Source organism: Plasmodium inui, assembly GCF_000524495.1.
Source record: "Plasmodium inui San Antonio 1 unplaced genomic scaffold supercont1.15, whole genome shotgun sequence".
NCBI lineage: Eukaryota > Apicomplexa > Aconoidasida > Haemosporida > Plasmodiidae > Plasmodium > Plasmodium inui.
Window position 1 is genome coordinate 1 of NW_008481849.1, and position 22,319 is coordinate 22,319.

The following is a 22,319-nucleotide window of genomic DNA, read 5'->3' on the forward strand; positions in this document are numbered from 1 at the left end:
GTATCTTCGGTTGCACCCTTATCGCCCTGTGTATCTTCGGTTGCACCCTTATCACCTTGCGTGTCCTCATTTTTCTTGTTCATATCCGTAATTGATTCGACCACTTCCTCCAGGAGGTTTAAGAGGTCTCCATCCGCGTCTAATATATCCATTAACGGGTCTTCATCCATTGCTTGTACTTTTGGTCCTACCCCTGTGTGGCGCCTCTTTATACTTCCGGGTTTCTGTGGATTTTGCGTGACTCCGCCTTTGTGGTGCTTGTGCGTGACTCCGCCTTTGTGGTGCTTGTGTGTGACTCCGCCTTTGTGGTGCCTGTGTGTGACTCCGCCTTTGTGGTGCTTGTGTGTGACTCCGGCCGTCTGTGGATTGTGATATATTTCCTTCTCGTAAAAATCAATTTCTTCAATGATGCCGTCTATGCTGGCCATGAGACTGATGTTTTCCGCGGGTACAGAACCTCTCAACATCGGGGAAGTGAGTTTAGCATTTGTAGGCGTGACCTCTTTGGAATCTTTCTGTCCGTTCTCCATCTTCGTCTTGTCCTGCTTAATTCCATACTTCTTCGGGAACATCTTCTTCTTTACGAAGGTCAGTAAATTTCGTACCTTGTTGAAGAATATTTTCACTCCTAATTCAAGGATTCCTTTTTTGAGTTCACTGAGGTAGTGCTCCTCTTCCACCTCTATTGGGGCTTCCTCTCCCAACTCTTTTGCCTTCTTAATCCTGTAGTTTATGTAGGTCTTGTACAAGAGTCGTAGCAATATGTCCTTAAGTTTACCCATGACGACTCCCTTAAGATTGGTTAGAACGAATTCATATGAGGACAATTCCATTTTCAAGTGATCCAACTTTTCGATGGTGGTTCCATCCTTGTTGGTAGTGCCATTCTTCTTCGTTATCATTCCTTCAATGTCGACAATTTTTTCTCCAATTTCTTTTCCCTTTTCTATGAGGCTAACTAGCTCTCCACCGATTCCTCCTCCTTCTTGGATTAGGGCGCTCTTTACAAAGTCCATAAATCCTTCGCCATCTTTAAATAAATCCTTCATGCTGTTTTTTACAAATTCATCAACACCTACACCCCCTAATTCATATTTATTTCCTTCATTATTGTCTGTTACGTTTCCTAGTTGGATAAGTTCATTGGTATTCTTATTTGGTGTTGTTTTTAAATGAAACATATCCGTTACGACAGGACTGATCTGATCGTCATCCTTACTTAGCTGTTCAGTTATCACGTCTTGGCTCTTTTGTATGTACTCAACGCTGTTCTTTAGTGACTTCATTTTTTTGTTCAATTTGTGAACGACTGAATTGTTTCCTCCATTGATTAACAAAATGGCTTTATTATCCTTTATATTGTCAATCATGTCCTTTAATTGGTCGATTTCTTGTTTATGAAACTCCAAGAAGTTCATAATTTTCTTCAACTCGTTTGTGTCGGGTCCATACAGGTAGTCGTCCTTTCCCATCTTCAAGTCATTCTTTAAATCTTTCAACACGGTCATGTAGTTTCCATCCTTCAACAGATGTTTGCACTCCTTCATTATATTTTTGCACTTTTCATCTTGTGCTCCCTTTTTCTGAGTCAAACAGTACTGGCATTTTATCACTTTAAACAATTTCTCGTAATTGTTCACCAACTCTGCGCCGAAAAGCTTTGAAAAGCTTTTATTGTCATCAGGCTTTGCTATGTGTCCCTTCACCAGGAACGCCACTAGGGAGAAGATGATGATGTTCACTCGCATGTTGCCCTGTGTGTTTGTATGTGTGTATGTCTGTGGAGGGTGATTCGCCTGAAAAGGGAGGAAGGTGAAAAAATGCATTCAGTTTTATTACTACTTATTTTTAAAAAAAACCCGGATGTGTGCGGATTGGGTTAATTTAACCCATTGACGACGCGGGCGACAAGTCACCACGGCATGAGTGAAAATGCGAACAGGGACAGATCGATAAATTAACAACTTTGCTTAAAAAAAAAAACAGAGCAGCAACGGTAGCAACAGTAATTACAAAATGCTACACAGCTAGCTGTTGTGGAATAAACCTGCACATGGTGACTTGTTAAAATTTTTTTTTTTTTTTTTTTTTCGATCATTTTAGCTAGCTGTTGCGTAGAAAAATTCGGAGAGGCGAAGCAAAAGAGTGCTCTTCTAAAAGGTGCATGCAGGCGAATACGCGCAGAGGAGAGTTATACACACAGGGGAAATACGTTCGTATTTCATTTCTGGGGCAGTGTATTCTTGTGGGAAAAAATTACCTTTCGCGTGTACAAGGCGGGAATGGAATTATGAACTGGCTACCGTTTATGCGGTGAGTAAAAAAATTAGAAGAAAGTGCTGGTTGCAACGCAAGCGATGATAAACACAGTGAGAAGTATGATGATAAGAGCCTCGGCGAACGCGATACTAACCGGATGAAGTAATCGCTGCACGAAGTCCAAGCGTTGCGTTAAGGTGGAAAAGAGTGTTTGAGCGGAGGGTGACTTTGTCGCGTTGACAGATATGCGAAAAAAGTGTATTTCGCGAAGATAAAAGTTGGGCGAAGGTGTGTCACGGAAAAAAATAATAATTTGGGGAAATTAAAAATTGCGCCCATGGAAAATGCAAAAGTGGAAACGAAAAAGAGAAAGTGGAAAAGTGAAAGTGTAAAAATGAAAATGCAAAAGTGAAAAATCGGAAAATGACGAATTGCCAAACGGCCAGCGTGTGTTACGCTACCATCCGTATTCCCGTGCTCGCAACTCTTTTGAGCTAATTCTACCCCGTGAACGTCTGCGCATTGTTCTACTGAGGGAGGATGGCTGAACAGAAAAAGACGAACAACCGCAAAAGGAGAAGAACTCGGGAACTAAATGGCAGTGCATACACTCTCCTGCGTCCATCATCATCATTATTTTTTTTTTTTTTTCACAGAAAAGGTGATGAAAAAATAAATGTAAATCCCGAGAACAAATGATCAATGGATAATAGAACAGGAAAATATTACTATAGTGCACCTAGAATGTTATTTTCCCTCTGTGTGTAGCTCATTTTTTTTTTTTTTGCACAAACGGGTATCGTCAAGGTGTCGCATGAGTGCTACGTGTGGCGCGACACGGGTGGGAGCTCTCCGCGCGTGCGGTCTGCATATGTAAGCAGGAGTCAACTGCGCAGGTTTACTCTCCCGCACCGTGTACAATATGTTGAGCTAATTTTCGCCCTGATCCAGGAAGACGGAACTTTGCAGCGCACCGCAGTGGGAGAGCGCACGGAAAAACGAAGCAAGAGGGAGGGAAACATTTCCTTTACGCAGATGCAACCAAGTGTGCGCCGTTCCGTCGCGCGAACTGTTAGTAGGGTCCCCACCGTTTGGCCACTCTCAGGTGCGCAATGGGTGTGTGTAACGTGTACACAATGTCAACATATATATATGCGTTTTTGTGTGCGCCCGTGTGTATTCGAGTAAGCACAGGCCCTGCGTTCTCTACACCCCATGGCACAGAGCTCAATTACAAATGATGAGAAGTGGGAAAAGAACACCAACCATTGGTGCACTTCCGAAATGTTCACTGTTCAGAATTGAGCAGCTAGTTTTTATTTTTGTATTTTTTTTTTTTTTTTTTTTTCCCAGCTAGCCAAATTAGAATTACTCTGTGTGCACAAAATTTGGTGTTCTCCCTTTGGTCCTTTCGAAGAATTTTCCCTGTAGGACGTATTCACGAAGCGATTGTTCGATAGATGTCGCATGCATACGGCCTGCCGACGATGAGTCGCAAAATGTGGTACACCTTTACAACGCGAGAAAAGGATCTCCTTCCGCATTCTCCATCAACTGTGCGGTTATGAAAAAGGGAGAAATATGTAACCAGGAAGTGCAATTATCTGTTTATCGCTTGGATGGTCATTAAAAATGGTGCAACATATGGGATGATATGCCCTTTTTTTCTCCCCTCTCAGATGCAACCTTGGAAGGGCCGAACTTGAAAACGGTCTTACGAGAAATCCTCCGCTTTTTTTCAAATTCGACGGGGCATTTTTATAACTACAAAGAAATAGAGTGCGGCTGTGGGTGAAAAAAAAAAAAATGATTAACCTGGAAGAGGGCATAACTTATCCAATTGCACGAGTGCTGCGTTGTAGTTTCGCCTGCCCACGTAGTTGGTTCGATGAAGGGATTACGTTTCGTGGAGATGGCATAAAACGATGAGGTAGACTGAGGGTTCATTTTCCTCACACAGGAAGGTTGACAGGCTGGTTAGGTGTGTGTATGCTCATGCGACTTTGCGCCACAATAATTTCTTCTTCGTTTGTTACGATCCACCGTTCGAGTGTTCGATTGTCCGATTGTTCGATTGTTCGAAGAATATGCGCGATAGGCATTTCTCCCTTTAGGACGCCAAGGGGGAGGGTTCCCTGTCGGCCGTCGTTGCAAGAATGTGCGTTGCGTAGGCAGTCATATGGTAGAGAGCCGGCTTTCTTCCACTTCGGTTGCCTTGGATACCTTTTGCGTCCTTATTGCTGTGGCTAGTTTTTTTTTTTTATCACCGCCACGATTTAAAGAATGGGTGGCTACATCGGCATGCACATCTCTGTGTGGACCCTTTTCCCTGCACGTTTGTTAAACCCATGGCGGAGTTCGGCAACACAGGTGGGAGTGTCCCCGGTGTTACCTCCCCAGCGAGTTGTACATATCCGTAAAAGGAAGCAGATCGAGTTATGAGCCCCCCAAATGAGTGCCAACTATTGCAAAAGCTCGAATGGGCAAAAAAAAAAAAAAATAAAAAATAAACCAAGCTCGCGGGAGAGTCGCACATATGCTTGCCTACTCCCCCTATCGAATGATGAACAAAACTGTTCTGAAAAAACATGGGATTTTTTTCTCCCCCCAACTGGGTTCATTTTCTTTTTGCTATGTGTACATAGGTCCTCTGTGAATGCAATTTTTAATAGGAGTTTTTTTACTACGCCTTTTTGTGCTTTTCCTACACGGTGACTTTGCATTTCTGTACACTTATGGGAGGAATCCCCCTTGGCAGTTTGGTCCCCATTTGGCTCCTTGAAAAGAACCCGTTTCAGTACATGCCGCTCTCCACGGAAGGGATAGGCGGAACGGATCGAGTCCGATGAGACGGAATGCGGCGGTAAGTGTCTGTCCCTGAGTGGTCTTGACGAACGGCTGCTTTGTGGAAGTGTGTACAGGTAACAGGTTAGAGGTGGGAGTTGCCGGACATAGGAAAGGCTCGCCGGAGGGAAGAATCCCCAAGAGAGGGCAACGCCACCTTCGGGAGGAGACACGCACAATGGGAAAAGAAGGCCAAGGGGGGGGCGCCTCCGACAAGTATCACGTAGTACTCCGATTCCTCTAATTTAGCCAACCGAGTAGTCTGACTTCCTAAACAGCTTGTCCGTAAAACGAGCTTAAACGATGTAACCATTCGGAGACTCCCGCGCTGATGTGAGACCATGTCCAAGTTTCGCGCACAGTTGCTCCTGTTGTTTGCGTTTTTACATGGGGGCGGAAGGTTGGCCCTGTCTGTGGATAGACGCCAAAGGGAGCCACGGGTTCCTAGTCGCCCAAGCGGAGGGGGCAGCAGGGCACGTAGAGAAGCAACAAGGGGGGCAAAATATAAAGTACATACATCCCATCGGGAGCGACGAGGAAAAAAAAGAGCCAAAGAAAATCTGTTCATTGGGAGTATTATTGGCCCCCCCCCCCAGCAAGTCGCAAAGAGAGTCATGAGCGAAAAAGAGAGGGAACAAAAAAACAAACATTCCTCTTCGACGAAGGAATGAACGAAAGTATGCAATCCGTGGATCCAGAATTGCATGAAAGTTTAAGCGGATGCATGGAAAATGAAATTAACGATAACTACTTGGACTCAATGATTGAGTGCAGTGAAGACGACTATCACTCGGAGGATGTCGACTACGAAGCAGATGATTTAAGTGAAGAGACAAAAAGGAAGAAATATCACACGTATGGACGGAGGTATACAGACAAGGATTTCCAGGCAGATCATGTCCACAACTACTATCAGCACTTGCCCATATATTATGATGGAGATAATGATGGGCCGATCAAAAAATTTAAGAGAGTTTACAAAGCGAACAAGATAGAAAATCTGGAGAGGAATATTAGAGAAGAGGATCTTTACTATCCTTCCGTTCCTGTACACTGGAAAGTTTATGTCTGTCTTTTCTTGGACAAGAAATATAACTACGAAAATGAAAGTGAGCAAGAGATTTATGAACGATTTAATAGAAATGTGCGGCACAGGTACGCTTTGGAGTTCCTCTCCTGGGTGAAGCTCTCCACAAGAATATATCAGAACACGTCCAAAGTGTTGATGGTGTTTAATTTGAAGAGAAAGGAAAATATTATTGGCAATCTCATCTTTTTCACGTCAGTAAATCTTCACTATGCAGATATGTTTCTCAAATCTAATCCTTATGTGAAGCTGGGACTTTGTGAGGAGTTATACTTATATGCCTACGAAAATAACAATGATCACTTTTTGCTTGGAACCTTTCCCAACTTGTCCCTACAGAGGAATTATTTGTTTCTCAAATTTTTCAATTTGGATAAGTTGACCCATATGAACGCACTGTACGAAAAGCACATGCGTTTCTTCCTCCGTTCGAATATGATTTTCAAGCTGGGTGTGTTGAAACGGGCTGCTAAGGACAATTTGAAGGATCTGTTCTTAACTCCCAGGCAGTATCTGCCCATCACAGAGGCCCAGACAAGGAGTGTGTTGGCCAAGTTCGAGCGGGAGATGGGTGTCTTCGAGCGGTGCTGTAGCGTGGAGGTCGACTCGGATCGAAGCATTCGCTGTGTGAACAATGCGGGTGTGCAAGTTGGTGGCACGGCGGAAACGGCGGACTCGACGGACAGCGCTAACATGGATAACGCCGTTAACCTGGATAACCCCGCTAACATGGATGATGCCACCTACCCCGATAACACCCCTAACATGGATGATGCCGCCCCCCCCGGCAGGTTCTCGCGCGACTGCCTGGCCGAGCTGACCATCGCCAACTGCAAGGACGAAGAGGAGGCGCGCGAGTTCCTGGAGAAGGACCCCTACACCAGGTGCTGCCTCTACGAGAGCATCTTCTTCTGCGAGGTGCGCGAAGTAGCACCGCATGTCCAGTACACAGAGGGGTACATCCCCAAGGCTAAGTCATACCTGGATTACCACTACGAGCTGGACACAAACTTAAACCCTAACTACTGCTTGGAGGATAAGCCGGAATATATGGGGAATAGGAGCCTGGCCCAGAAGAAGTTGGAAAATCATGACAAGGTAGACCTGGACATTCTGGACACGTTCATCAAGTTGAAGTACACCAACAGGGAGGTGGAGTTAGAGCAGCAAAGGGAAGAAGAGAGGGCGGCCGATGAGGGGCTGCCAGCGGAGCAGACATCCAAAGCTGCAGTCGAGTCGCCTACACCCCCAACCACGCTCTTCAAACTGAGGAGGAACCAGCCAAACGGGCCGATCCACGGGAACCACTCGAACCAGTCGAACCACAAACGCATAAACAAACGGTACAGGGTAAAAATTGTCGACTATGATAACGATTACATAGAGTACCTCTGCAACGTTCAGAGTAACAAAATCGTGCACGTTAGGAAGGGAGAGAGGGACGTGTCTGTGGACGAGACGACGCCCTGCCCGTCCAGAGATATCTATGACGTCCTGGTGCAAGACATGAAAGATCCAAACATTTACCGGAAGAAAGACATCATCCTGGTGGATAACACTCTCCAATTTTTCGACCACGTTTTTTTTAAAGACTACCTCTCCAACTTTGTGTATATCTCTCTCCCACCGGGGGAATTCATTGAGGAGCCATATGCCATCAAAGACGAAAAAAATTATGACTTCACTATTTTCAACAATTCGCTAGCTAGCCAAGACGACTTCCTAAAGAGACAGAACTATCAGCCTAGGTTTTTAAAAGGCATTTGGCTGAAGAAGGATCAGTCCAAGATTTTATTTTACGACAAACAGAACAACGCACTCATGTATGGCACAGGAATCGATAAAACATTTTCCTGGGACAAAAAAGTCGACCACCGCGTTATGAAAAGGGCACTGATAAATATGGAGATCGCTTTGGAAAAAATTCGACAGGGGAGCTGCGTGCTCAATGACGATGTTACTGTGCACCAGGAAACTGAACGCACGATAAAGGAGTACACAGACGAGTACACCTCCTTCGAGCGACGGTTCACGGCACCGCATAACCAGCTGGTCTCATCGGAGGGCTACCCGGACTACAAGCCGCCACCAGGTGGGTCGATCGGCGGGGTAGCTGAGCAGCGGAGCAGCGGTTCGCCCTCGCCGACGCGTTAGCGCGGGTGCACTGGCCAGCCACACGCCGCTCGGTGCTTCGTCATGTCGTCACTTATATCGCCACTTCCCCACCCCGCCGCTTAGGACTGGAGTACCTCAACCCGCACATCTGGGAGAAGACCCCGGAGGACCACAAGGAGCTGATGCTGGACACGGAGCGGGTGCAGAAGATCCACTCGAAGTTTTTGAAGAAGCTGGAGCTGTACAAGGCGTCGATTGACGACGACCCCTTCACGCAGGAGGTACCCACGGAGAGCGACATCTTGGCGAATTCCAACAAGGTGCAGGTGGAGTACCTGTGAGGGGAGCGGCATGCAGTGGACTGTCCCTGCATTTGGCTAATCTGGCTAACCTGCCCAATATGTCCAATTTGCCCAATTTGTCCATTTGTCCATTTGTCCATTTGTCCAATTTCTCAATTTGCTTTTTCTCACCCCCTACGCGATGGGAAAGGCTTCCCCTCATGTTTCACTGTCACTCTTTTCTCCCTTTTTTTTTTGTTGTTGTCATTTTGTTTGTGCATTTGGGGGATGCGCGGCGAAAAAAAAAAAGAAAAACAAAAAAAAAGAAGAAAAAAAAAGAAAAAAAAAATCTTCACACAACACAACACAACGTATATGTGTATACACACAAGCGTGCGTTTTACGAAGAAGCTATGTAACGAAGGTTGCGCTGGAAGATTCTCTGTATTTGACATATGCAGTTTTGCGACTGCCTGAAGAAGGTCACAAACGGCTGCAAGTGGGGGTTCACCTGGCTGCCGTCCTTCTTACTGCTCACCCTGTTGTATAAGGGCAGTAAAAAGTTTTGATAAATGAAAAGAGCCAAAAAGAGAAAGTGCACATTCATGCACAATAAGGCACTGGTATCAACCCAGTAGGGTTCGTCCACGCCTTGTAAAAATATGTTTAAATCGGACAAGAAAGCTTGCGAGTGGTACAATGCGGTGTGAGTGAAATACTGGAAACTCTGCTGAATCCTCTGGACGTCCAGATAGTCGAGCAGCAGCTTCAGATAAACGTGCAGGTATTTCAGAAAGGTCCTTTTGTTCATTACTAAGATGCTGTAACGCATTTGCGTCTCGAGGAACTTCACCGTCTTGAGGTACACATTAGGGGTCTTCCCAAGGGCGGTGTCCACGCGCCGCTTGCGATGCTTCAGACGCTTCCGACGCTTGCGGTTGATCACGCCATTCATCTCTTCGCACTCTGCACCTGTGAAGTCTTTGCAGTCCCCACCACTCAAGTTTTCGCAGACATCTTCACTGACATCTTTGCTGACATCTTCACGGACATCTTTGCTGACATCTTCACTGACATCTTTGCTGACATCTTCACGGACATCTTTGCTGACATCTTCACTGACATGTTTGCTGACATCTTCACTGACATGTTTGTTGACATTTTGGCTGACATCTTCACTGACATCCTCAGTGACATCTTCGCTGCCTCCCCCGCTGCCCCTTCCCCCGTCGTCTGACTCGAACTGCGCCTCCCCCTCCGGGGGCCTCGTTAGCGTGTCGGACAGGTCCTCATTGGAGCCGCCCCAGGGAACGGGATGTCCCGTCGTGGGACTACTGCTCTCGTGGGGATGGCTATTCGGCTCACCCAGTTGGAGACTCACACAGGGCACCTCCTCGCTTCCCAGCCGGGGGGTCTCCATACAGTTGGCTCCCAAGTGCGTACATTCCTGGAAGAGGGAATCCTCGAAGACGGCAGCTTCCGAATTTGCAGCCTCCAACTGAGCAGCCTCCAACTGGGAAGCCTCCAGATGGGGGCCGTTTAACCCCTCCCCCTGAACTTCGCCTGGTAAATGTTTCACCCTATTGTCCTCTTGATTGACGTCTTTTAAAAGGCAATTTTCTCCCTTCCAAATGGAGCAGATTCCATGGGCTAGGGTTACGTTTGGGAAGAGATCAGTTTCTGTCTTGACAGTGGAGTCATTCCTTACATCTAAGAAGTGTTCCTGGAGTGGCTCATCTCTAACTGCTTCTCTCCCTCCCTGGGGATGTTTCCCTTTGGTCCTGTTTTTCTTCTCCGTTTTTTTCATCTTCTTTGTCTTCCCCGTCTTCTTCGCCTTGTTCATCTTCTTCATCTGTTTCGTCTTCTTCATCTTCTTCGTCTTCTTCTTCTTCTTCTTTCTCCTCCTCGTCACATCCCCAAAGATGTCGTCACTCCTGAGTATCTGCTTCATGTCAAAATCATAGACGCTAAAGAAGCAGTTATATGTATACATGTTTTTTAGTCCCTGTTTTTGTATTTCGTGCAGATCGTCGCACGTGCTGATGTGTGGGTTTCCTCCTTCGTTATGGGCGTTTCTGCTGAGGAGGTTATCACCATCGACGGCGCTAACGTCCACGATGCTATCGTCCATCCTGCTAACGTCCACCCTGCTAACGTTCACACGGGCCACCTCCTCCATCTGCACATCACAGTATAGCGACCTGTCGTAGTACATATTGTCCAGGCGCGACACGAGGGTCACCCCGTCATCACGGTACACTTGCTTGGTTAGCGAGAGGGCAGTCACGTGGCTCCCCGAGGGGTTCCCCATCTGGGAAGCCCTCGCCTTCCCCCCTTTCCCAATCAAGTTCCTCCGCAGGAGAAAAATCATGCCATTCTTTAAGTATACAAAAATACACATGTAGCTGTAGAGGAAGCTCCCCTTGCTGTAAATCAAATCGTACAAAAGGTCACTCCCGTGTATGTCACTGTCAAACGCGTCGTCCATGTGTGTTTTCCTCTTGGTGGGGTGCAGCCAGTTCCTCCCATTCTGGTCATCCATTGCGCGGTGTTCTTCTGATCGGTGTTTTGCTAAGAGGTGCATGGGGTAACGAGTCCATAGGTCCGATCCGTTTGAGGGGGAGAGGAAGGAAGGCATGTCCATTTCGCCCGCCCACTTGGTGCCCCCGAAGTAGGCGCTGTCGCTTCCCAAGGCGAGGTGGTTCTCCGCAGGGGGGCCCACCCCGCCGATGCCGCCCATACGGTCGATATCGCCAATACCGCCAATACCTCCTCTACTCTCGCTGTTCGGACAGTTCTCGTAATGAGCCTCGCCTGAGAGCCCCCTCATGGTCACCCCCTCCCGGTAGGTCTTAACGCCCATCCGGTCTCCTGCCCCATCCGCATTTTCCCAGATGCAAAACGGGGAAGTGTCCCTTCCCCAGGAAGCTTTCTCCCTTTTTATCCCCCCTACCGTAGCGGAAAATTCTATCCACTTGGGATTGACTTTCTGTGAATCTTCCCCTTCGTGCTTACTCTTTCTGGAGTATTCATAAAAGGTCATATATTTTATTAACTTCTGAATGTTCTTCTCCTTTTCTTTTTCTTCATTCTCGGCCATTCCTCCCTTGGGGACGGTGTCGCAACTGGGCCTCGTCTTCGTTTTCGTCATCTTTTTTGTCTTTGTTTTTGTCATGTTTTTCGTCTTCGTTTTCGTCTCTGTCTTTGTCTTCCTTTTCATCTTTGTCTTCCTGTTGGACTTTTTGAGGAAGCCGTTTAGGGCACTTCCCCCTTTGCCGCTAACCACGTCACCCTTTCCCTGCTGGCCTAGCATATACCTCGCAAAACTCCTCAGACGTTTCTTCCTCTTCTTCTTCCCCCCCCCGTGGGTAGCACCACCCTTGGTCAGTCTCTCAATGAGATTCATTCTCATGCTTTGTACTTCGACCCCCAGTTCGGATGTCTCAAATTGGAAGAACAATGAAACGGTGCAATAATTGAATAGCTGGTAAATGTAGTAACTCTTCTTACAGTCATAGAGATAAAAGAAGGTATACGTATCCATCCCCACGCGAAAGATGTTTATGATACAGATGTCACACATGCCTGTCTTCAATGGGAGGACAACATTATAAATCACCAATCTACTTTCTATATGAAACACGTTAAGGAGGCACAACCCTTTTTGTGATGTTACTACGAAAAGGTGATCCTCAAAGAGGAGTTGTCTGATCAGTTTTCCTTCCACTTCATCTTCCCACAGTAAGTAAAAGGGTTTCTTTTTCCTCACGGCATGGGTAGCATGGCCTATGGGATTGGCAATGTCATCGCCCAACATGCAGCAGATGACACAATTCTCTCTTCTACTGTCAAAGAAGAATATCTTATTTTTGTACTCCTCGACGTGCACATGGTCTCTATCGTTTCGGTCTCTCCTTTGTTCAAAGTTACTTTGTTCCTCGGCACTGCAGTTGCTTCCGTTTATTGCATCACTGTAGGTGGCCCCTCCGTCTTCCTCTCTGCTCGACGCGTCTTCCTCTCTTCCGGAGGCGGCCCCCACATTGTTCCAGCTGCTTTCCCCGTGGAGGTGATTCCTCTTGGATGCGCGACCCCGTCTGATTATTTTCATCAACACCTCAGTTGGGCTCCTCTTACTACCGCTCTTCTTTACTATGTCGGTTGTGTATCTCTTCCATGTGTTCACATTTAGGCCGCTTACGCTGGCATCTTCTTCGTCATGTTTTTCCTTCTTTACCCCGTAGGGAACTGTCTCCTCTTGCTCTGTGCCTTCCTTCTCAGGGCAACTCTGATGCTCCTCCGTCTCGAGAGAATCCTCTTCGATCTGTTTGACTTCAATCTCGGTGTCGTTCTTCACCCCGTCCACTTCGTCGTACAGCTGCGGCCGCTTAGACAGAGACTGCATCCCCATGTGGGGCACCTCCTGCACGACTCGCCCATGCGAGATTATTCCTCGAGCCCCCACGCCGTTACCTTCTTCGCCCTCAGAATCGTCCACATCCGACTCCTCTCCCTCTTCATCGTCTCCTTCTTCTCCCCTTTGACCCACATGGACTGCCTCTTCCAAAGGCTTCTTCACTTTGTCTGTGTCCATTCTAGCTGGACCACCGAACGCATCGCGCACCCGTGTGTCTTCCTCTTCTCCAGAATAACCAATCTCTATGATGTCTGTCTTCATTGGCGCATTGTAAACCCTCTGATCTGAGATCCCATCCAAATAAAAAATCCCTGCTTCCACTTTGCCTTTTTTGTTTGGAGGTTCCCTCTCGCTAAGTTCATCTGAATTGTATTCACTCGTCCTTTCGAAGCTTCGCTTATGCATTGCTTTTCTTTCCTGGTCCGTGCTGTTATCCGCATCACGGGGATTCTCAAAAACGTCTCCGAAGCGACTGTCTCTGTCGTCATCATTATTCACTACGCTACGCGCGTCCATGCACTCATCACCGGATTCACCGGATTCATCGCATTCACCGCTATACGCCCCCCCACTGTAGCCGTCACTGCCTTGATCTTGACCTGAGCACATATCATTGTTCCTCTCACTGGGTGCCACCTCGCCATCCTCCAGCCACGGGTTCGGCACTACACCGTCTTCCTCAATCGGCTCACATGGTTCTGCTAACTCTCCCCCTTGCAGTTGCATCCCATATTTGTCCGTCTCGCTTGTCCGATCCTGGTTGGGGCACCACTCAGGACTTTCACTGGTGTAGTTTCCCTTAACCTCGTTGCATCTGGGAAACTCTCGAACGTTCACATCATTGTAAGAACAAAATTCGTTAATCATATTTTTATCTTTATGCGTTTCTATTTTTTGTATACTATATTGATCCATGATTTCCTTCCTTCCTCCTGGTGCCCCTTCGGTTACGGGCTGCGCTTCCTCCTGGTAGCAGAGCTCCACGTGAGGGTTGAAATTCTGCCACTCCATGTCGGAGTCGTTGCCGCTTTTCCGTTTCTTAGACTTCTTCTTTTTTTTCGCGCTGGTATCTCCGCTGGGGTGTTTCTTTGCCTCTCTCTTGGCCTCCCTTTTCGCCTCCCTTTTGGCTTCCCTTTTTGCTTCCTTCTTGGCTTCCCTTTTTGCCTTTTTTTTTGCTTCCTTAGCTTCCCTCTCTTCACTGCACACTCCACCCAGTGCGTCCTCTTTCAAATCCTCCCTCTTGCCGTCGTCCTGGATGTCCCCCTTGTTCTCCACTGGACCGCCCGTGTGTTCGATCGCTTTGTCTTCACCTCCATTTTCGCTTTTGTCTTTTTCTCCCTTTTTGGCTTTTCTTTTTGCCTCCTTTTTGGCTTCCTTCTTTGCCTCTTTCTTTGACTTTGGCGTACACTTCTCCGCTACCCCTTGCGCCATTCCTCCCGGCGGGGCCCCAGTGAAGTTCTCCGTCGGTTGCATAATCGCGTCTGCTGGAGACTCCCGTTTGGGTTGCTCCGGTGGGCGCTCTGCCTGTGGCTCCAACGTTGCCGCAATGGCTGCCATTGCTGCCATTACTTCCATTGCTGCCTTGGTCTCCTCCTCTTCGCGCAGAGAGATTCCGTCGGCTGTCCCGTCGGCTGTCCCGTTGGCCGTTCCCACCCCTGCTGCAGCTGCTTTCCCCTTTTTGGGCCTCTTCTTTCCCTCTTTGGTGCCCTCCTTTCGATCCTTCTTAACGCTCTTCTTCCCCTCGCCCCCCTTGGCACCCTTCTTCTTCGTGTCCTTCTTGCTGGTAACGCAGCCATCCTTCTTCACTTTATGTTTTTTCCCGTCTTCATTTCCCTTCAAATCTGAGAGGATCACACTCCCCCCTCCGTCCATCACCAGGTGCATGGAACTCCCATCCAGTTTGTTCACGAAACTGTTCTTCTCATCAGAGTCCTCCATCCGAGAGATCCCGCAGATATCATGATGCAGAAGAGGTATCGTTGCAGAAGTGTAACTATCTTTATTGTAATTGTTTCTAATCAAGTCCAAAATCTTTAAGTCAATATTTTTGCTCGTCTCCTCCATTGACTCATCGGCATTGGGGGAGTTCATAGGGGAAGCCCTGCTGCTGCTGTCATCATTTTCGACGTATGAAGGGGGTGGTCGACGCTCTCTGTTGCTGTAGCCGTTGTAGCCGTGGTTGTAGCCGCTAGTGTTCTTATCTTCATTTCCCTCATTAAGATATTCCACATCGATAATGTTAAAATTTCCACTGCCAATGAGGTAGTGGCCGATGTCGCTGTTACCTTTGTTGAGCTCGCTCCCTTTCTTCTCCCTGCAGCTTTTATTCTTTGTCTTTTTTTCTTTAACGCTTTTTACTTTAGTTTTTGCTTTCGTTTTTGTCTTGTCTTTGCTTTTTTCCTTTCCTTTGTTCTGCTTGCCATTTTTCTTGCCATCATTCGATGCTTCTGCTGCACTCTTGGGGGGGACGCTTCGACTGTTGCCGCTGTGGCTGCTGTGACTCTGGCTGTTGCTTCTGTGGCTGTTGCTACCGCGGGGGTTACTATCCACGTGGAAGGCATTATCCACGTGGAAGGCATTATCCATGTGGAAGGCATTATCCATGTGGAAGGCATTATCCATGTGGAAGGCATTATCCATGTGGAAGGCATTATCCATGTGGAAGGCATTATCCATGTGGAAGGCATTATCCATGTGGAAGGCATTATCCATGTGGAAGGCATTATCCATGTGGAAGGCATTATCCATGTGGAAGGCATTATCCATGTGGAAGGCATTATCCATGTGGAAGGCATTATCCATGTGGAAGGCATTATCCATGTGGAAGGCATTATCCATGTGGATGTCATTATCCTTTTGGGTGTCATCCTCTTGGGTGACATTATCCCTGTGGGTGTCCTCCTTACCGTTTTCATCATCATCCTCGTCATCATCATCCTCGTCATCATCATCCTCGTCATCATCATCCTCGTCATCATCATTCTCGTCATCATCATTCTCGTCATCATCATTCTCGTTGTTCTCCTCCCCCTTGGCGTCATTTCCCTTGTCCCAATCCCTGTCATCCCCGTGGTCGCCGCCGTTGCCACTGCCAACCGTTCCGCTGCCTCCCCCCCCACCGCCGCTACGGACAGAAGCGCTCATACCGTTACTCGAGCGACTACCCCCGCCGCTCTGGTTGCTTGTGGCGCTCCTACCCCGCTGACTACTAACCTCCTGGGGTGGTTCCTCGGCCGCCGCGAGTGTCTCCCACAGGGGCAGCAGTCTCCTGAGTACAAACTCGACGCATTTAAGAACGGCGCAAAGGAAGGATTTCACGAAGGAGGGAAAGTTGAAGGTGTAGCTGACAGGGCTGCTATCACCCTTTCGCTCTCCGAAAAGGGGACCCCCCCGCAAAGGAGTTCCCCTTTTGCTACTACCCCAAAAGTAACGGTGGAGATCCACGTGGTAAGTACAAACCTCGCAGTGTAAAATGTGAATCACCTCATGCGATTTTGCGTTTTCGACAATGTTTCCATCTTCATCGTAGAGGTACTTTATTTTTGGAGTTATTCTGTTCCGGGGTTTCTTTTCTACATTTTCTTTTCCGGACATAACTTTGGCGCTGCTCTGCTGTGCGATGTCTGTTACATCGTCTCTGTCGCACTTTAGCCTAATTTCGTTAATCTCGAGCAGCACGTGGTTGTAAAATGGCTTCAGCCTCAACGCCTGGACGTTTATCTGCACGATGTAGACGGACCCGTTGGACGCTCCAATGACCAGTTGGTCGGACATGCTGGACCAACTTGCGTCCACTGCGCAGGTCTGTTCTTCTAGGAGGCTCTGGATTATTAAGAAGCATTTGGCATATTTGTTAACTTTTTTTTTTTCTGGCTCACTTTGGGCAGAGTGGAACTGTCACATTGGTTCGGTAGCGGCTGTTCCTGCTGCTGTGGTTGCCCCTCCCGCTGCTGTGGATGCGCCTCCACTTCGGAGGGGGGCCCCCCCGGGGCCACGTGGGAGTCCCCCTTGGGAGGAGGTGTCCTGCCCGAGTCCTGAACCCTTTTGAGGAAAATCTTCCACAAGGAGATGAGCCCATTATCACTGCACTGGCAATACAAGCTATACAATTTCTGTCTCCTTCGATCAATGAAAACCTTCTGACCAATTTTGGCCACCCTAATACAGCTCCCATGTCCATCAAGGAAGAGCCTCTTCTTGTTTATCTGCTCACTGTTCTTAACTTTAAGGAGGACGCCACAATTCCGTCCGTCATTAGGAATGTGTGTGATAGTGGCATACTTGCCGAAGCTATCAAAGTAGATGTGTCTTATAGTTGGAGTGTCAATATTTTTATAATTCTGGTTCATCTTTTCTTCATATAAGCATTCAAAATGCTCCCCTGTGATTGCTTTCGAATGAGGAAACTCTCCTTGGGTTGTACCTGTGCACTCGTTTTGCTGAGAGGAGGAAGTATCTTTTTCTTCTTTCTCCGAACCCCTTTTGCTCTGTCCAGCACATATCAATAACAAGTTCGTCTGGTCAGGATAAGCGTTTATTTTTCTCCACAGACATACAATATTGTCACTGCTCTGTGCGATGATGGAGTTGTTCGTCGGATGAAACGACACCCCCTTGATGTTTTCCCTCGTCCCTTTAACAAACAGCTTATGTGAAATGTAGGACTTCTTCAGGTTAAAAATGTAGACCATACCTTTAGACACTCCACACACCACATGTTCATTGTCCCTTGACCAGGCTAAGTCAAAGATTTCTCCACTCTCCAGAATTTTGATATACCTCGTGATTTTCCAGTCTTCTTTATTATTGCTATTTCCTGGGGTGCATACACTTCCTATGGTGCACATACTTTCTACGGTGCACATACTTCCTACGGTGCATGTATTTCCTACGGTGTATATACTTCCTCCTGTGCATGTATTTCCTGGTGTGCATTTTGTGGTTCCTTCATTGGTCAAGTGGTTAATTTCCTCCCCTGGTATTTTTCCATTCTTGTTGGAGTCCATCTCGTAGCATACCAGGGTCCCCCCGCTGTCGCAAGTGGCCAAGTACTGCCCGTTGAAGCTCCATCGGATGGTGTTAATATAAACCAGGTTATGATCATTGCTTATGAAGAGAAGCTCGAGGTTTATCTTACTTCCAGGATTTCCATCATACACAGGGATGTGATAAATTTTGATCTGGTGCAGACTAGAGATGGCCAGCCGGTTGACGGTGGAAGACGGCTGGAAGTCGAGACTCGTGATTTTCTCGTTTTCCGAGCTCAGGTTCAGCTTCTCCGTGTACATGGTGGGAGGGGTGAGCAGTAAAGCGGGCATATCAAGAAAACGGGCACAGCAATGGTGGAGGCGGTCCAATCGTGAGAGCGCTGCAATGGTGAATGCCGGTCCTTGCCGCCTCACACCGCAAAGAAGTACTCACATTCTCCACGTGCAGCAGTTACACAGGTGTGTCCGCTCTTTTTCATCGGGTCACTCCGTCACTTGGCCACCCCGTCACTTGGCCACCCCGTCACTTGGCCACTTCGTCACACGGCCACTTCTTCCACTTGGCCACTTCTTCCACTTGGCTACTTCCTCACATGGCCACTCCGTCACTTCACCTTTCTCCTTACCCTGGAACACGAAACAAAAAAAATAAACGCGTCCGGATAAAAATTCAAGTGAAAATCCAAGCGGAAATGCCAGGGGAAATCTACGCGAAAAGGGAAAGGCGAAATCGTCCAAATGGCCGCGCACGAGTTCACTTCACATTGGCTGGAACAGAAGGGTGACGCGAATTTCCGAGTGATCCTTCTCCGATCCTTTCGCGCTTCTTTCGCCAATGCTTCCGCGCGACATTTCCGTGTTCGTTCACGCTAGTATTTCCCCCGCTTTGCCGTCATACCGCCCGCTTCTCCCGTGCGGGCCAATCTGAGCCTCCTCCCCCCTTTTTTTTTTGCACCTCCCCGGGCTGCACGCCCAGCGGGCTCACTCCCCCGCACCCTTCGCTCGGGAAAACAACACACTTTCGAATTACCACCCTGTCGGGTTGAACGCCGTCATATCCTCATATCACCACATCGCCACATACGCCCAACGGGAAGAAGCCTCTTATCAGCCTTATGTCATACGCTTTTCCAAAACAGACGAAAAAAAAAAAAAAAAAAAAAAAGTTACCTTAAACAAATTGGCAAGGGGAGCAGCTACATGGCAAGCTCCCTCTTGCGGTCCCTTGCGTAGTGGGGAAAAATATAAATAAGTTGAAAAAGGAAAAAAATGAAAACAGAGAAAAAAAAAAAATACATTGGTCCACTTCTCCCAAACGGGTGAATTACTTACATTTTTTTTTTCTTTCTCTCGGGGGAGCGGCTTTGGTTTCACCCCCCTCAGATTGGCCCATTTCTTGGCCCATCATTTGTCCCAGCCCTCTGCGCCGCGGCCTCCCATGGCAGAAGGAATTTTTAAAATGCCGATCATGTGCAGCTGTCTGTCTGGTCACTCAATACGATGAACAGATAAGTGAATCAACGTCGGGTAGAAATCTCAGATGATTCTTCATGCCACCACGAAGTTGTCCAACTAACACCAGAGACGGAACTTAAAGACAAAAAAAAAATAAAGTAAAATAAATAAATATCCCTAATGTTCTTCTACATTTGCACCCCCTTTGAAATGCTTCCTTTTTTTCTTCAACATAATTTCCAAGCTTCGAGATCTGGCAGAATGGGGAATGGGAGGAAGAAAAAAAAAAAGCGGGTGGGGCGCAGCGATAATAGGGGATGTCTCATGGGATAGTCCCGAGGTGATTATCACAACAGGGTGATCACAGCGGGATGATGACAGTGAGGTTTGTTCAGGAAGTGTCAGAGGCGCGGCTTACCCCTGGGCGGACGAACAATGAGCTTGGATCGTTTCCTCTGTCAGCTCCGGCACATTTGAGTTGCGTTTCTGCAAGAGGGAAAGGGAGAATCAGAGGGAGCAAATTTATTGTACAGCCATCCGCCAGTTGCTCTTGGCGGTGGTCTCATTTTGCAAGGTCCATCTTTGTCACACGTGGGGGGCATTGAGCGGTGAATTCGCTTCTACCTGTGGGCGGGGACGAAGGTACTTCTTAAGCTGATCATTTGGATTCTTCCTCTTTTTGTCTCCTTGGCCAAGGCCCTCCTCTGAGGATAAATCCGCGGGCAACTCAGGAAATTTCACATTCTTGAATAAGTAAAATGACTGCTCCTGGGGTGGCGCGGCAATGAGGGATGATGCGCCAATGAGGGATGACACAACAATGAAGAATGACGCAGCAATGAGGAATGACTCCGCTGTGGTAACCAGCCGATCAGCATGTAGGTGCAATATACCCCTCACTTACCTTGAGCTCCTTCCGACTCGCCTGCACTAGACGCCTCTTTTCCTCTCGGATGTCCTCCGGCGTGACCCCTCTCGCGCCTTCCAAAATGGGGGGAAAAATTAAATAAGGGCAAACGTGTGCAGGTGTGAATAATCCCATGGGAGTGTCCCTCTTCGTGCGGAGTCACTACTCCGCTGTGTACCTTTCTCCTCGTCGAGCAGCCTCCTTATGTGGTGAGTGTGGTGGTAGGCATCGCCGGGTTCTCCTTTAGCTGAGGGGAGCAGGAAAAAAAAAAAAAAAATGTCATATAAAAAATGCGATATAAAAAGTGTAATATAAAAAATTCGATATAAAAAATGTCATACAAAATATGCAACACGGGGAAGACACAACAATGCCACTGCGCAGGTCCTCCATCCCGCTCTCAGGACGTAGCGATGACTATATCCAACAAACATACTATGGTAAGTCTCGTTGTAGACGCTGTCGAATTCCTCCTTCACCTCTTCGTGCTCGTCCACGCTGTGTCGCTCGCCCAAGTTGTGTCGTTCCTTCCTCAGTTTCTGCAAAAAGGGGGAAGGGGGTCCATTAAGTCGGTTTCATGTAAGTGTCTGTCTGTGTCTGTATGTCTCTACATCCGCATTGGCATGCTCATGTACGGAGACGTGTATCCTGCCTCCCGGGGGATTCACAACTGTGTTGTTGTTTCTGTATCTGTTGCTGTCTGTGCTGTTGGAGGAGAGGGGGAAAAAGGGCAGTGCCTCGAAGGCATACCTTAAAGTAGGCAAAGCGGACATCCTCATCGTTGCTGTCGTCAAAATGATCACTCTTTGGATCAGCCACAGGAGAAGATGAGGCGTAGGATGGAGGGTCTTCCAAATCCATGCGCCTTCTCTCCCCCCGCCTCCTTTTCGCTTCTGCTCTTCTCCTGGTGTCTAAATATTCTTGGAAGCTTGACAGGTCCTGCGTGGTGGAATACAAAGTGGAGATGGCGGCCACACATAAGGGAAGAGCTAAAGACATTATTACAAATGGAGTAACGGATGATGGAATGGGATGCCCATTTTGAAGCGCTCCATGGAACTAACATCGGATAAGTCAGTAATTTCCTGCGTGGTGGAGTGGAGAAAAGGAAAAGGGAAAAAAATGTGACGCTACGCTGTTCATTCTTTACACAGGGTGGTGTTACTTATCGGGTTATGCTTCTTTGGTGCACTCCTCCGTGGAGACATGCTATCATTCGCTCCTCCTTTTTAATCACCTCGTCTTTTTCCTGTGCAGTGGCTGTGCGGGGAACGGCCCCCTTCTTCTGCATCGCTAGCTCCAATTTCTTGAGTAAAAGAAAAAAAAAAAAAAAACATATATATATATGAAGGAACAACTCAAGATTGGACACATGTCCGTATGTAGGGGGGAGAAAAACTCGCTGTTGGGATGCACCACGTAGGGGAAGGAGCCCCCCCCCCAGTCATTCCGCGCACCTCTTTTATGTTAAACGGATTGTAGAAGCCGACTCTTCTGATTTTCAGTTCCTCATTGTTAATGCTGGACCAAAAGTCTCCCAAATTGAGTTCCTCCCGTTTGTACACTTGAATGCCCTTGTACAGCTGATGGATGGAAAAAAGGGGTGGTGGTGGCCTTGGGGTAGCGGCAAGAAAGGGGAAACACTGCAGCCACGTGGTCGCAGAACGCACGGCGGAAGACTCCACCGTAGGACTCCACCCGCCACTTTTTTTAATGCCTACGTTTTCATTAATGGGCAATATGAAATTGTTCGGCTGGTTCTCGATGTAGTTTATGAAGGTGTATCCGCCGACGGCCTCGGGGATTCTGAAGAGAAGGCTTTCGGCCTGCGGTGAGTGGGTAAAGCGGCAATGGGTAAAGCGGCAATGGGGAATGGACAATGAGGCATGGACAATGGGGAATGGACAATGGGGAATGGACAATGGGGAATGGACAATGGGGAATGGACAATGGGGAATGGACAATGGGG

General features: G+C 47.7%; 4 protein-coding genes across 4 annotated transcripts in view; 1 reads left to right on the forward strand and 3 right to left on the reverse strand.

Annotated features, from left to right (window-relative positions):
• Positions 1-16: 16 nt before the first annotated feature.
• Positions 17-1,748, reverse strand: C922_03472 (hypothetical protein; the record flags this gene model as incomplete). The annotated part of the gene is made up of 1 exon (XM_008819064.1): positions 17-1,748. A coding segment is annotated over one exon (1,731 nt), but the record flags the coding sequence as incomplete, so codon positions are not given.
• Positions 1,749-5,770: 4,022 nt separating this feature from the next.
• On the forward strand, positions 5,771-8,646 carry C922_03473 (hypothetical protein; the record flags this gene model as incomplete). The annotated part of the gene is made up of 2 exons (XM_008819065.1): positions 5,771-8,282; positions 8,429-8,646. The coding sequence occupies 2 exons, from the start codon at positions 5,771-5,773 to the stop codon at positions 8,644-8,646; spliced, it is 2,730 nt and encodes a 909-aa protein (XP_008817287.1).
• A 340-nt stretch (positions 8,647-8,986) lies between these two features.
• Positions 8,987-18,288, reverse strand: C922_03474 (hypothetical protein; the record flags this gene model as incomplete). The annotated part of the gene is made up of 2 exons (XM_008819066.1): positions 8,987-16,822; positions 16,879-18,288. The coding sequence occupies 2 exons, from the start codon at positions 18,286-18,288 to the stop codon at positions 8,987-8,989; spliced, it is 9,246 nt and encodes a 3,081-aa protein (XP_008817288.1).
• A 1,332-nt stretch (positions 18,289-19,620) lies between these two features.
• The window catches only part of C922_03475 (hypothetical protein), a gene marked incomplete at both ends in the record, with an annotated part of 5,634 nt that continues 2,935 nt past the window's right edge, over positions 19,621-22,319 (reverse strand). Inside the window, 11 exons of the mRNA XM_008819067.1 lie at positions 19,621-19,696; positions 19,862-19,929; positions 20,068-20,211; positions 20,348-20,424; positions 20,529-20,597; positions 20,787-20,889; positions 21,101-21,289; positions 21,415-21,435; positions 21,588-21,656; positions 21,808-21,933; positions 22,072-22,176. Coding sequence (XP_008817289.1) covers positions 19,621-19,696; positions 19,862-19,929; positions 20,068-20,211; positions 20,348-20,424; positions 20,529-20,597; positions 20,787-20,889; positions 21,101-21,289; positions 21,415-21,435; positions 21,588-21,656; positions 21,808-21,933; positions 22,072-22,176 — 1,047 coding nt within the window. The remainder of the gene's footprint in view (positions 19,697-19,861; positions 19,930-20,067; positions 20,212-20,347; positions 20,425-20,528; positions 20,598-20,786; positions 20,890-21,100; positions 21,290-21,414; positions 21,436-21,587; positions 21,657-21,807; positions 21,934-22,071; positions 22,177-22,319) is intronic.